The sequence below is a fragment of the Miniopterus natalensis genome, chromosome 19 (assembly GCF_054644295.1).
Source record: "Miniopterus natalensis isolate mMinNat1 chromosome 19, mMinNat1.hap1, whole genome shotgun sequence".
Lineage (NCBI taxonomy): Eukaryota > Metazoa > Chordata > Mammalia > Chiroptera > Miniopteridae > Miniopterus > Miniopterus natalensis.
The window spans coordinates 29,192,922-29,209,273 of record NC_142099.1 but is presented as its reverse complement, the minus strand read 5'-3'; the positions used below and the strand labels follow the sequence as shown (position 1 = coordinate 29,209,273).

At 36.9% G+C, this 16,352-nt stretch overlaps 1 protein-coding gene across 1 annotated transcript in view; it reads left to right on the top strand.

The window, feature by feature from the left end:
- Positions 1–16,352, top strand: part of LOC107532937 (complement receptor type 2) — a 228,524-nt gene that overhangs the window by 157,435 nt on the left and 54,737 nt on the right. Inside the window, exon 20 of the mRNA XM_087828192.1 lies at positions 4,768–4,829. Coding sequence (XP_087684318.1) covers positions 4,768–4,829 — 62 coding nt within the window. The remainder of the gene's footprint in view (positions 1–4,767; positions 4,830–16,352) is intronic.

Here is a 16,352-nt window from a genome sequence, read left to right as displayed (position 1 = left end):
TTAAGTGTACATTTCAGTGGCGTTAAGTACATTCACATTGTTGTGCAACAATCGCTTCTTCGTACCTAAAACTTTTAACTCTCAAAATGAAACATTATACCCATTAAACAACAACTCTCCACTTCCCCCTCATCCCATCCTTGCCAATTGCTATTCAGTTTTCTCTGAATTTGACTATTTTAGGGACCTCATAGAAGTGGAATCACTTCTGCCTTATTTCACTTAGAAAAATGTGTTCTGGCTTACCTCACGTAGCATAACGTTTACAAGGTTCATCTCTCCTGTAGCATGTTTCAGAACTTTGTTCCTTTTCCTGGCTGCATAACATTCCACTGTTTGTACATACCACATTTTTTATCCATTCACCTGATGATAGACACGGGTTGTTTCAAACTTCTGGGTATTCTGAATATGCTTCTCTGAAAAATGGCATTTGAGTAACTGTTTGAGGCCTCTTTTCAAATTTGGGGGTATACACCCTGGAGTAGAATTGTTGTGTCATGTAGTAATTCTGCGTTTACTTTTTGAGGAGCAGCCATACTATCTTCCACAGTGCATGCCATATTTTTTATTTCCACCAGTGGTGCATGACAGTTCCAATTTCTCCACCTCTTTACCAATACTTGTTATTTGTGTTGTTGTTCTTGTCCTAGTCATCCTAATGTGTATGAAGTAGTATCTCATTGTCATTTTTATTTTCATTTCCTAATGATTCGTGATCCTATTTTCATGTGCTTATTGGTGGTGTTTTATATATCTTTTTTGGGGAAATGTCTTTTCAAGTCCTTGCACAATTTTGATTTGGGGTGTTTTTTTTTGTCACTAAGTTTTAGGCGTTCATTATATATTTTGGATATTAATCCTTTATCAGATGTATTCTTTGCAGATATTTCCTCCTATTCCATGCATTGTCTTTTCACTCTATTGATAATGACCATTGATAAAATTTTTAATTTTGCTGAAGCCAAATTTGTCTACTTTTTTGTTGCCTATGCTTTTGGTGTCACATCCAAAAAACCACTGCCATATCCAACGTCATGCAGCTTCCTCTGTGTTTGTGTCTATAACTCTTATGGTTTTAGCTCTCATGTATAGATTTTTGGTCCCCTTTGAAGTCACTTTTGCATATGATGTAAGATAAGGGTGAAATTTCTTCCTTTGTGTGTAGAAACTCCGGTTTCCAAGAACCAGTTGTTGAAAAGATTGCCCTTTCCCAATTAAATGTTGTTAGCACCCTTCCATGCAATCATTTGACCATATAAGCAAAGGTTTATTTGTAGGCTCCGTACTGTGTTCCATGGGCCTGTCTGAATTTCTGCCTGCACCACTGTGTTTTGATTACTGTAGCTTTCGAGAAGCTACAATAGAGGTGAGTTCTCCCAACTTCGCTCTTCTGTTTCAAGATTGTCTTGGCTATGCCTAGTCCCATGAGGTTCCACATGAGTTATATGATGGATTTTTCTCTTTCTGCAAAATGCATATTCAAGATGGTGATGGGCCTGCATACAACCTGTAGGTTGCTTTGTGTAGTATCAACATCTTAACCATACCAAGTCTTCCAGTGCATGAACACAGGATGTCTTTTCATTTATTTATATCATCTATTTCTTTCAGCAACGTTCTATAGTTTTCAGTGGAGGAGTCTTTCCCCTCCTTGATTAAGATTCTTTTTAAGTATTTTGCTCTTTCTTTTTTTTAATTCTCAACGAAGGATGTGTTTAACAAGTTGAGAGAGAGAGGAAAGGGGGTGGGGCAGAGAAACATGGATGCGAGGAAGAAGCATGGATTGGCTGCCTCCTGTACATGGCCCGCCAGGGATCAAACCCAGAACCTAGGTTTATGTCCTGACCAGGAATCAAACCTGCAGACTTCTGGTGTACAGGACGACACTCCAACCAACTGACACTTGCTCAGGATAGTATTTTATTCTTTTTTCATGCTATTGTAAGTAGAATTGTTTTCTTAATTTCCCTTTTGGTTTGCCCATTGTTAGTGTATAGAAATGCAACTCGTTTTTACTTGTTGATTTTGTAGACTGCAACTTTGCCTAATTTATTTATTAGTTCAAACAAGTGAGTGTGTGTGCATGCATGTTTATGTAACTTTTATAGTTTTCTACTTAAAAAATTATGTCGTCTAAAACAGAGGTAATTTTCTTTCTTCCTTCCCAATTTGAATGCTTTTTTTTCTTGCCTAATTGCTCTAATTGGAACTTTTAGTCAAGCTCGGTCATCCTGTCTTGTTCCTGATCTTAGGGGAAAACTTTCAGTCTTTCACCATTGAGTATGATGTTAGCTATGGGTATTTCATAAATGGGCCTTATTATGTTGAAAAATCTCTGCATTAGAGAATAATCTCTAAATCATTTATTAAGCCCTTCTGTATCTTTTAATCATAAGTAGAATCACAGTGAATCCATAGGCTAATATTGAGGCTACACTAATGATAAATTTGCATTCTGTACCACAGAATATTGTCACAGGAAATGTTACTGGAGAGGAGGAAGAATGCTGATGATAATGAATATAAATTCATAATGTTTAATGATACTACTTTAAATGAGAAACTTTAATATAATTTATATGAGGAAAATAAAATTATAAGAGATATTGTATTAAGGGAAAAAATCAAAACCTATGAATTTAGGAGTCTGTAAGCTTTACTATTTTTCATTTCTTTTTAAAATTATTTTCTTATTTTTTCCTGTAGGAAGTTCTGCTCCCAGTAAGGAATCACCAAATAGTGCCAATGATTTAGGTATTATTTTGGTTATTAATTACACTCCATTATGAGAACTTAGAATTCTACATGGAAATACTATATTTCAATTATCTGTAGTGAGAGGAGAAACAACATGTCATGGAATAATTGACATTTGTATTTATTTTAATAGTGCAGATACCATGACAAATGTAAGCAGTAATATGGAGACACATGTAGATAATACAGTTTTTAAGAGGTCCCTCAAATTGAATTCCTAGTAGGGTGAGGTAACTTTCTCAACTTGCTGTGTTTATTTGTAGGTTAAAACATATAAAACCTAACTTGCTTTCCATGTGATGGTATTATTTTGTAATGGCACTTTGTAAATAAATTTCCTTTCTATTCAAACCTTGTGTACACAAGCCTTAATGTACTCTAAGTTGGGCTGTTTTTTCCTAAAACAGGCTGTGCATCACACTTTATGTAGGCTCACATAGTTCACACGATACATGTTAAAGGAAAGGGTCAAGTATAGTGGTGACAGTTAAATGAAATATCAGGAGTTTTGTTGACTAAATGAAGAAAAATGTGTATTCCTTTTCTTTTTGTTAGAGTAGTTTAGTAAGGTTAGTCTTTTTATAAAATGCACCTTAGGCCTGTTATGGTTTCCCTCTGAACACTATGGTCAAACTGTCACTGTACCAGTAAATCCAAAGCCATTTAACTCATTAAACACTTGATAATTTTTTATGAGGTAAAAAGAGCTGAGATAAACATGACATTGGTTATTTTGACCTATACAAATTTAATAAAAATAATGGCAGTTTGGAAGCAGAGGTACTACTGAGCAACGTTTCTAAGATTTAAGATTTTGTAGTATTATTTCTTGCTCTCTGGGCAGCCCAAAATGCATGTTTAAGTTTCTATGCATAATTTGTCCATATGCCCTGGTGTTTCATTTGCCTTTTTAGAATGTTCTAGGTAATTGAGATTGTCTTAATTTGGGGGTGGGGGTGGGGGTGCATAAGGAAGGATAGATAAGAGAACTCATTATTTGTCTAGACTGCAAGATAGGTATGTCTATTCAATTGAAAGAACTTCATTAAAGACATTCCACAGATGCACTTTTGGGGAACAACTGAAATGAAATTCCTAACAAAATCATAAGAACGAGAGACTGAGTACTAAACTAAACCAGCTCTCATGGGACAGTATGTCTTAAAATAATTCTCCTCTAATCTAGTAAATTCTAATTTTTATCATAACCTCTCCTAATTTTTATATTAATTCCTATTTTTATAACCTGGCGGGGTTACTACAGCACAGAATAATAAGTGAGGTTGTTATTAAAAATTTCACAAGTTAGTACCTAAGCCTGAAATCCAATTAGAAGGGTTCTGTGATCAAAATGCGCTGGACTCACTAGCAGTCACACTAAACTGGATTGATAAACTGTTTCTTTGCTGTAGTTTATAGATGACCTGATCAGAATTAAAATGTAATTGCCACCTGGAGACCCACGTGTGCTCAGTTATCTTCGAACTGGTTTTATTTTTTTCTCAGATGGAAGTCTTATTGCTGTGGTTGTTCTTATTGTACGTGAGTGTACCAAACTTGGATACCACTTAAATCAAAATATTAATGTGAATGAAGGCACTTTTAAGTGATTTTTCTAGTTTCTACAGTTTTTATAGCTTGAAATTAAGTAAACCAGTCTAGAAACACCTGACCTTTTATATGATATTCTACCCTGTGTTCGTGATTGTATATTCTTTTGTGCTCTATATGTCCACTTAGTAACAAACCCTAAATATCCCCAATATGCTTTGAGTAATATTCTAAATTAAGCAAGTACTGTTTGGCTTACTGTGGACTCTTTAAGTGATTCCATGGAATTGCATTTAGAGAGTGAAGAGTCCAGATGGAATATGAATGTACATATGCTTAAATAAAATAATATTGCTGCCTACTGAAATGTTACCAATAGTAATTTCTTGTGCTAGATTTTGAACCTTGGTAATAGTTTTCAGAGTTACATGTAATTTGTTTTCTGCTTTTTTATAGTTCTTGGCGTTGCAATAGTTGACACCTGTGTGTACAAATGTCTTCACATCAGGAAGAGAGAATAAATAAACATGGTGCTTGAACGTATTGGTGCTCCTCACTCTCTACATATTTTGTGCAGCTTTTGTTTGCACTCTGTATTGCATGCTGCCTTGTTTTAAAAAATGTGGTTTTTGTGAGTGTGCTGTCAGACTTGCATTTCCTTACTAAAAATATTTTCACGAACTTTTAATATCATTGTAACCAGACTAATCTGCAGATTTGTTTTAGCTGTTATGAATGTAAGAAAAATTTCTGTGTGGTATAAGGTTTAAGTTCTGCAGAAAATCATGGATCATTATAGGGCCTTCCCTACCCTAGATGCACCCTGTTTCCTACAGTGGATTGGTAGCCAGGACTAAATTTAAGATAGTTCACTGTGGAGACTTTGACAATTCTGTTCACTGTAATTTTTAGGATGAAAGTTTCCATCTGTCTGTATAATTTAAATAGTTGTAAGAAGTTATGCACATGTCTTATTCAAATACCCAATCTGCTTGCCTTTCATTAGAGTTGTTATTTATACATATTAAGCTGGGGAATTAAAAGCAACATCATCTGACTCTTTTCTTATATTGTCTTAATTTACTAGGTAGCAGTAAATCTCTAGGGTTAAACTATAGTTGCTGAGAGGGGTAAATTACCAAGGCACCTCATCAACTTAATCTGCCTTTTTATCTATAAAAACGGAAAAGGGGGGAATTATATCTTCTAAGGACAATGTGGTTTATATGTAAACACATTTAAATTTTACTGAAATGATTTACAATGTAATGAAAGTTTTAGAATAAATCCTTGAGCATAGACCAAGATTAAAATATTTGATTTTTAGTGATTTGTTTTCCCCTGTCATTTTGGAGAGAGAAAGTTTTGAAATCAAACTAATATTTTAAGATCTTTTGTACTTGTGGTTTCATAATATGTTTTCCTTTTATTTTAATTACTGGGTTTGGGCTATGTACTAAGAGTACATCCTTCACTCATAAAGAGCTCAAACTTTTTTTATATTATTGGTTATCTTTTTAAAAATATCCACAGTGCCTTCATTTGAACCTTAAATCATATTGTAGAACTCATGATGTGCATATTTGATTTCTCTATTTGTAGTATAATTTTTAAATGACATACACAGCCCGGCCAGCGGCTGGGCGTCGACCTTGAAGCAGGCGGTGGTGGCTCGGTGCCCATCAGGGCACATTCCGGGCTCTGGGCTCCATCCCCAGTCGGGGGCCTGCGGAGGCGGCCGATAGATGATGCTTCTCTCATCGAAGTTTCTGTCTCTTTCTACCCTCTCCCTTCCTCTGTCTAAAAAGCAATCAAAATATATTTTTTTAAAGATAAAATAAAGTCACAAATACACAGCAGTCTGAGTAGGAAATGCTCTCAGTGGAATATTTTTACAATTCCAAATGGTTCACGTAGAAATAATTTCTAAAGAAAGCAAAAATACCTTTGTTTCTTCACTTTCTTTCTTTAAAACATCGCCACATCAAAATACTTAAAGGTTCTTAAACAAGTCTGAATCAAACACTCTAGCTGTCACTTAGTGGGTCTTTTAAAAGTGAAGAAGTGTCTTCCCTTGTAGCCCTGGAATAAAGGTTCAGTCCCTCCGCTGACCTGAGGCTCCACGTGACCACGATGCTGGGCCCGGGCTGCACTGTGAGGGGCCAGGGTGGAGACGATTATTGATTGATGTGCCTATATTCTTGAAATTTCAATAAACAAACACCACGTTTATGGGCAAATTTTTCTCCTGTTTTAGATCATTAGATTTTCAAAAAATATGTTTTTATTGATTTTAGAAAGAGGAAGAGAAAGGATAGAGAGAGAAACATGGATGAGAGAGAAACATCATCTATTGGCTGCCTCCTGCACGCCCCCTACTGGGCATCGAGCCCACAACCTGGGCATGTGCCCTGACTGGGAATGGAACCAGCCATCTCTTGGTTCATGGGTTGATGCTCAACCACTGAGCCACACAGGCCAGGCTAGCTATTTGGATTTTTTTAAAGACTCCTCCTCATCTTATGTATATGCTCTAGAAAGGATGTGGGGTAACACTTCGCTTTACCTGCTTTCTTTTAGGGAAAGTAAAGATTTTTATTACATTCTTTGCACTGTTTGATGTCTATAATCTCCCTTCCAAAAAAAAATTGGCTGCCATTGCCTTAGAAACTAATTTACGAGACTAAAATGTGTGCAGGTACTTCTCTATTTCTAGGGGTAACTCTGGAAGCAGGGTACCAGGCACAGATAATCAAACGTTGCTGTTAAAACTCGGTACCAAATGTATTGATGTAAACTTGTACTTATGAAGATTTAGAATACAATTACCCTTCTATAATCTTCATACTAAAATAGAAAAATAGCACAAGTGCTCATTTTTAAAATTATTAAACATATTTAAGTTACTTGATTAAAAATGGCCATAAGGTAAGAGATATATATTCCACCACTTATAATGTGGGGAGCTACTTACTCTAAGTTACAATCAAGAGTTTGGGAGTAGATTCAAGAAAGGCCGATGGAAAGGGTCAATTTCTTGATAAAAGGAAAGTGGTGTCTTTGTTCCCCGGGCCAAGGGGAAGACAAACATTCCTACTAGAAGGGCAGCCAGGGCCTCCCAGCCCCCTCTCTCTTCTTGGTCTCTTAGGATTGCTTGAGGCTAAAACCAATTAGTTTTCAGATTGTTGTGGGCTTCAAGGTGTCTGAAATGCTCAGTTAACTTAATGTTGAAGTTAATATAAAATAACTATAAGTAGAAATTCAAGTTTAGATTTTCATTGCCTGCAAATACCTTCGCTATTTTATCAAATAAATGTTTCTTTAAATTTATATTAATGCTTATTTATCTCTCTTTATATATTGGATTTCTATTTTTAAATGTATTTGAATAAATTGATTCTACTACTGCAGAAAATGAGTTGATTTTGAAACAGAAAACTAAAGCTGTGTTGGGAAATTCAGCAACAGGCCTAAGCATTGCCTCACTACCCACAATAGTCCGCAGGAAGTTGCTCTGTCATGTCCGGTAACAGTGGTGGCTCGCGGTGGTGGGCTCCCACCAAGAGAACTACTCAAGTTGCAGATCTAACCTGTAGCTCTGGCACTCACTGGGTAGGAGCCCCTGAAGGGATGGCAGTGCCGAGCATTCTGGAAAGCCGGCTGGGCAAGTTCCGCTTTAGTCCGTATGCTGTGGTCAGTTCGCCCAGACAGGAACTACAACTGCATTTTCCAACTTAATAGTTAGTTATTGGTAGTTAATAGTTCCAATTTAATAGTTAATAATCCTACTGAGGACTTCAAAATGGCTAGTCCAATATAAGATATGCTGTAAGTGTAAAATACACACTAGATTTCAGAGTTAGTATGAAAAATGTGGTTAGCATAACAAACTTTGGTTGAAAATACCTGTTAGGCTTTAAGAAAATAAAGAGTATGGCAGTCCTTACTTCTAAGCCAGTGCTATATTCTTGAAAATAAATATGTGAAAATAAGTGATTATAACTTCAACTCTATATTTAACTCAGAATTCCAGTTTATTCAAACTCATCCTCCTAATGCCCCTCGCCAGAGATTGCAAAGGGAAGGAACGCTTTCCAGAGTAAAACAGTATTTACTCTGGTTCACTCTGATCTTCCAAACGTCCTTCTCAGGGCAACATTTCTTCAGCCCAGTTTGTGCTACTAAAAATAAAAGTGTAAAAACCCCAAACCTTTAAGAATAAATGAGAGCGGCAGCCCCTCCTGTGCCTGCTTGCTCATTTGGAAGAGGCCCTGCCAGCTGCAGGGACTCCGAGCGGGAGGGACCTGCTCCACCTGAGCATGCAATGCTCCCTGAGCTGATTTTTCCTCCCTTCACGGGGCCACCCACCCACACAAAGTTAAGCTGCCTTTTCTGAAATACGCGGCTTAGCGGTTACCCTGCCTTTTAGCAGGTGAGGGGAGACCCCCGCAGACTAATTCTGATACCACTTGGGGCTACCTGATGAATTGACTCCCTACAGAACCGCCTACCGTCAGGTGACTTGTTTGAGTGAGAGCTTTCTGTTCCAGCAGGGAGGGAACCCCCCAGGCCAGAGTTCACAGTGGATTCTGTCTCCCAGAGAGGGGAATTCTCCCGAAGAAAACTACAAGCCACAGTGTTCACTCTGCACCGAGCCGGCGCTGTTAGGCGTGTTAGCGCCTTCTAACCTTTTACAGAAGTATGCAACCCACTCCAAATTGCCATGGACTCTTAGACACTAACTTGACGGCTTCTCTAAATCACTAAGAACTTACAAGTAATTTTTAAAAATGGAATTTTACCCTATTTACTGTATGACTATGTTTCAATAATATTTTAGTTAAGGAATCAAATTTGTGTAGATTCCCAATTTTCAATGTTCTTCTTTTAGTTTGATGGCTGAAGTACTATACACATATGCGTAAAAAGTTTTTACAGTAAACAATATTTAAAACACATTTTAGAGTTGTTGAAAGAATTAACCTTAAGAGTTGGCATTCATCTTTGAACAAAAAAGATTTCAAAATCACTTTCTGTACAAATAAAATGTACTTTCATTTTGTACTACATTTCTTTAAATTGGGAAATTTTGCTTAAAAATCACTTACCCACCTTAATATTACCAGTAATATTGTGTTGACTTGCCCTATAACTGCAAATGTTATTTAAAGAAAAACAGGCAAGATGTTCACACCCAAACTCATACTCATTTCAAAGAAGGATCATAGGATGGTGACTACATTCAAGCAACATTGAAATGGTAGCATTATGTCTTTACACTTGCATTCATGATAGTAAACTAGAGATTACCTTTGTGAATTTTTCTTCTAATTTTTATTGAGATATGATTGCTACATATCATTGTATAAATTTAATATATACAGCCTAATGATTTGATAATGTGTATATTGTGAAATAACTACCACAATAAATTTAATTAACATTCATCACTTCACATAGTAACAAAAAATATTTTTTCTTCCCCGTGATCAGAATTTTTAAGATCTGTTCTCTTAGCAACTTGCCAATATACAATACAGTATTACTAAATATAGTCACCATGCTGTACATCACATTCCAGTACTTGCTTAATTTATAACTTTTGACCACCTCCATCCAGTTTCCCCAACCCCCTAATCTGTGGCCCTGGCAACTACAAATCTGATTTCTTTTTCTATGAGTTTGTATTTTAGATTCCTATGTGTGAGGTCAACAGTATTTGTCTTTCTCTGTATGACTTATTTCACTTAACATAATGTCCTCAAGGTCCAGCCCTGTGGCAGGACATGTATAAATAACATTTTCTTTATCTAGTTGTATGTTGATGGATACAGGTTGTAACAGGTCTTAGTTACTGTAAATAATGCTGCAATAACCGGGGCGGTGCTGACATCTCTTCTTCCACATAGTGATTACATTTCCTTTGGATATAGTCCCAGAAATAGAATTGTTGGATCATATGGTAGTTCTATTTTTAATTTTATGAGTAACCTCCATACTTTTTTCCATTTTAACTATACAAATTCACTGTGGATCTTGACATTGTAACAGATCAGAAGACAAACTGATCCACTGGATTGTGGAAACCAGAGTGTCTGCTGTGCTGGGGAGGTTGGTTTACTCTAAGTGCTGTATCCAGCAGTAGCCTCTGGTTCCCTACGAGGCAAGGGAAAGAGGTAGCATCGGAGATAAATGTAGTTAAGTACAGAAATTCAATTCCAGAAGCCCGTTTAGAAAATGGACAATTAAAAAAAAATCTATTGAGTCCCTGAACTAAAAATAAATAATTCTTTTAAGGTAATTTCAGCTGTTAGTCTTAACAGTAGAAAGACAACCCAATTTAAAAATGGATAAAGGACTTAGATATTTCTTCAAAAAAGAGATACAAATGGCCAATAAACACATGAAAAGATGCTAAACATAACTATTCATCTGGGAGATGCAAATCAAACTCACTTCACACCTCCTAGGATGGCTTTAATAATTTTTTAAAAAACAGGAAAAAGTATTGGTGAGCATGTAGAGAAATTTGAACTCTTGTACATTGCTGGTGGGAATGTAAAATTGTGTGGCCTCTGCAGAAGTGGTAAGATACCTACACTATAAACTATTTCGCAGTAATCAAAAAGACTTAATTAGGTCCTATATTCAGTCTCCAGGATGGATGTGAAATTAATTCAGAAAACAATTTGCAGAGAAGCATATAGAGCTTGTTCTCAATTGGAAAAATAATGACAAATTATTTGGGGGAGGTATTCTATATGCATATGTGTGTTTGAATGTACTTGGAAAAAGTGGAGTTACCTGAGATGGGCTGAAAGTGACAAAAAATAGATGGCATTCTAAGTGAATACATATATTCTAAAATTATGTTATTAAATTACTGAAAACAAATAAACTAAAATTAGTATATAGTCGAGGAGTGAGTGTTAACCTGGACAAATAAAACATAGATTATTTTCAGCCAAACACGGTAAACTTTTTCTTTCAAGAAACAGATAATAATGAACATAGGGTACATTTATCTTTACAAATAAATGTTTTCAAATGTTTCTGGTAGATATCCAGAAGAAGGATCACTGGGTCATATGGTAACTCTATTCTTGATTTTTTGAGGAACCTCTGCACTGTTTTCCACAGTGGCTGCACCAATTTATGTTCCCACCAGCAGTGCCCAGGAGTCCCCTTTTCTCCACACCCTCTCCAACACTTGTTATTTCTTGTCTTATTAATAGGCTTCAGGTGGTGAGCACATAATAGACTATACAAGACATTATAAAGTTGTACATCTGAAATTTATATAAGGCTAGTAACCAATGTTACCGCAATAAGTTATTTTTAAAAAAAGACACATATAGTAAATACTAGGGTGAGCAAAAGTAGATTTACAGTTGTTCATATAGAAAAAGACATGCAGGTGGTGATCATTACAATAGCTTTATTAACTCAAAAGAATGTCACAGTGGCACAGTGCATTTAGGTATAATCTCGTAAGTGTTCAAATCACCGGCCTTCATTAATAACAATACAAGAATAAACTGTTTCGATTACAAGGGTAAACCTACTTTTGCCAACCCCTGTGTTTTCAGCTTTGTGGGCCATACAGTCTGTGTTGTAACTACTGAACTCTGCAGTTGCGGGGGGAATGTAGCCCTAGACAACAGATAAATGATTGTGTGACTGTGTTCCAATAAAACATTATTTACAAATACAGGCTGCAGGGTTTATCGCGCCAGAGGTCTTAGTTTGTCAACCCTTGGGTAGAAGAAAGAATTTTTCAAAGTCAGAGAAATTTTAAAAAGAAACAGAAAGATAAACTGGTAAAATAATAATAGTTGAAAACTTTATATTAGGCAAGTAAAGATAAAAAAATAAGATGTTGAGGCACATGTGTGTTGAACTTTGTAGCTTACAGAGAATCTAAACTATCTCTTTAGGAATCATTTATAAAAACTGATATCATATCACTCTACAGTGTAGCTCAATACATATGAACATAGGAGAAATCAAAACAGCTATAAACTCTCATTGTAATACAATAATACTAGAAATCAATAACAAATTAAGAATACAAATAAAGAATAAAAATTTTATTTAAAAGATGATTTAATGTTGTGGAGAAGTTATCTCTGAATAAGTATTCAAGTTTAATGTAATTCCAATCAGAGGTCCAATGACATTGTTTTAATTCAACAAGATAATTATAAATGTCATGAGGCTGACCAACAGAATTCCCTAAAACAGTAACAAGAAGGGTATTTGATACCAGAATACATTACAAAACAGAAGTGCTGTTAAAATTTATTTAAAAGAATAAAATAATTGACGGTGCAGGAATGGAGATATAGATCCATAGAGTAAAACACAGAGTCCAAGAAATAGCACTTTTGGGGAAGATTTTGGCAGCAATAAACATGATATTTCAAGGCATGGAAAATTAGAATTATTTAATAATAAGGCAACTACCTGAAAAGGGAAATTAGGTCCCTGCCTCATGGCATTCACCAAAGCAAAGTTGATATGAATTAAAGAGAAAATGTTAAAAATAAAACCATAAAAGAACTAGGTAAACACATAGGCAAATGTACTTCTGATTTGAGACCTCCATTAGCATATATTAAGGGGGAAAATATACTATAGACAAGACTGATAAAATTGAATAAAAAAGACCTTTGTACATATAAAAATAATTTAAAGATAAACAATAAATGGGAAAAATATAAAAACCGCTCTTATATATCAAAAAACTAAACACCCAAGTGAAAAAATGGTAAAAAGTCGCTGGGATGAGATGATCTGTCAGTTAGGATTTGATTAAGCTCTAAAAGACAGGGAAACACAACAACAGGAGCTGAAACAAGGTAGTGGTTATTTCTCTCTCAGGTTAAGAACCGCGAGCAGTGTAGGCCTCACATGGTGACTTCACAAGCCACAGAATCCTGGGTTTGTTCCCATTTGAGACTCCATCTCATCTCCTGGTCCAAACTCCCTCCAGGAAAGGAAGAATGTAAGACCCATCCCTTTAGAGACGCTTATCAGACACTCCACGTCCATCCCTCTAGCAAGAGAGTAGTCAGATGGCTCCACCGGCTGTAGGGGAAGCCGAGAGATGAAGCCGTTATTGAAGCTGGGCATTGGCCAGTGAAAAACACAGGATTCTGCCCGGCCGGGCGTGGCTCAGCGGTTGAGCGTCGACCTGGGATCCAGGCGATCAGGTTCGATTCCCGGTCAGGGCACATGCCCGGGTTGTGGGCTCGATCAATGACTCTCTCATCATTGATGTTTCTGTCTTTCTCTCTCTCCCTCTCCTTTCCTCTCTCTGAAATCAATAAAGGTATATTTTTAAAAAATAAAATAAAAACAAAAAAATAAAAACACAGGATTCTGTTACTAAGAGGAGAGGAAAGTGGATACTATTGGGAGATACCAATAGTTTCTGCTCCCAATGCTTAACTACTGTGTCTTAAGTAATCAAGAGGCAAAGTTCTTAGCTGGTCCGGTAACTCCCTCACTGTTTCATGACATTGCATTAGACACCTCACCTGAGCCCTGCTGTACTTTGGAACACTTGGCCAGCTTGTGAGTATCCTCTGTGACATTTCTTGCAGTAACAGTATAGGGCATAATAAATAAAATATTCCAAAATGTGTGGCCTACTTTGAACGGTTTTATGGCAGTGGGTGACTGAATACCCCTGCCTTTCACGACTGAAGGGTGAAGATGATGAACTGTTTCCTCTGAATCTTCAGGGTAAAGCCATCATTCTTTCCCTCAATCAACACATAGTTTTTGAGTCCCTCGTGTTTGAAAGTCTCTAAGCTAGGGCCAGAGTGGGTACATATTTCATGACGACCTCTTCCCTGCTAATCATGAAACATTTCATTGCCTTGATGAAAGTACACACAGGTAAGATGACGCTGTGAGGTTCCCTAAAGACAAGTACAAAAACGTTCCATGATGAGTGGAATTATTGGGTTGTGAGGGACTAGGAATGAAGATGGATTAAAGAGGTAAGAATTTGAGCTTCTCAGAAACAAAGGACTAATTTGCACATGTTAATGGAGTTTCTTCTTTGAAGACTCCCTTGTTTTCATCAATCCTGTAATTTGTAACCTCCTCTTGCTATTATTTTCTCAAAATAATGATGTCAGGCAAGGGCTGTTTTGGGAAATTTAAAATCAACCAATAATGAAATTTGTAACTGTGTATGGAAAATTAATTTTAATTTAATCATGTATCTTTGTACCAGTAATATCTTTGACATTGAGCTGATAACAGCCACAGCTACTGTTTAGTTTATGGGGATCTGGTACTCACAGTCGTATGCACAGTCTGTGGAAGGTGACAAAGTTCAGCGATTTCCAAGGAACCCTTGACGTTTACAAAGTCTACCACTCAGCAGATTTCAGAATAATAAGCTGAGACTCCTCCCTCATCCTGTTTTTTTCTAGAACATTTGCTCAGTGTGCTTCTGCGAGCCTCTTTCTGGTCATTACAAATGTAGTGGCCAGAAGAGCCCTGTCAGGTCTCTGTAGCTGTTCTCTGCTTTGCTCACCCAGATGGGGGGCTGCTTTTCCTGGTGGCTCACTAATGACAACAAGTGGGATGTCACGGGGCTGTCTGTGAGATGGGGTTTGGGTTTAGGGCAGAGGAGGGGTCCAGCTCTGTGTTTAGTGACTTCTGCAGGTGACACTGGGCTCTGATGTCTGTAGGACTGTTATGCTACCAGCTCTGATTGCTTTGCCCATGACACAATACAGTGATTCTTTGGCTACTGAGTTCCTGCCAGCTGCTGAATTCCGGTCCCTAATGAACAGAGATTTTTAGCTGGGCCTCCACCTAAAAACCGAACAGTATAACTGAAGTGAGAAAGCTGAGTGTCAGTGATCAGATGAAGGAAGAGATGGGAATAGCTTGCCCATTTGCTACCCTTTTTTCTTCTTTAGGCCCCGGAAGTTAGTGTGCTCCACAGGCTGCCAGTGCGCAAGAATTGAGGCTTTGCTTTGGGTATTGAAATAATTTCTTTAGTTCTAGCCGGGTGGCTCAGTTGGTTGGAATGTGGTTTCATACACCAAAAGGTTGCGGGTTCAATTCCCAGTCAGGGCGCATTCCGAGGTTGCTGCTTCCATCCCCAGTTGGGGTGAGTGCGAGACGCACCCATGGATCTTTCTATCTCACATCAATGTTCCTCTCTCTCTCTCTCTCTCCCTTCCTCTCTCTCTCAAATCAATGGAAACATATCTCTGGGTAAGGATTAAAAAAAAAATACTTGTTTAAAAAAATCTTTTTAGTAAATCTCTTATAAACACCATTTACTTTTTGTCTTCTTTTTTTAATCCAGACCAGAGGACAGGTTTTATTGACTTTAGAGAGAGGCGAATGGAGGGGGGGGCATCGATTCAAGAAAGAACATTGATTGGTTGCCTTCCACATGCACCCTGACGGGGAATTGAACCCACAACCCATGTATGTGCCCTGACCAGGAGTCAAACCCACAACCTTTTCGGTGTATGGAACGATGTTCTAACCAACTGAGACGCACAGGCCAGGGCAATATCATTTACTTTTTAAACTTGCAAAAACTTTGCAAGGATTAAGATCTAAATAAAGAAATATTTCAACACGAGAAGAGAACATACAGTTTTTGTATTAGTCGATTTAATTAGAACAAAATACAGGTCAAAGTCAATGAGATCAATGTTCTAAGCTTGATAAGCAAATTCTATGCCCCTGAAAAACCATTTATCACTTTAAGTGAGCAGTTTTCTATAGCACAGTCTAAACAAATGTGTTCTCCTACAACAAAGTTCACAGAAATTGAAGTTTTGATATTTCACAGAGGATACCAATATATACTTTTAAAAAGCAGAATATCACAGCAGAACTTCTTATGAACAATCTAGTCAGGAGCTCAATTTCGTGATAAAATAATTAATAGAGAATTAAATTGAAGTTAAATCTTCATCCTTCCTAACTAATGTTCTCTGTGTTTGGTTTGATATGTCAATGCACTTGGCCTTTCTTCATTACAAAAAGAAAAT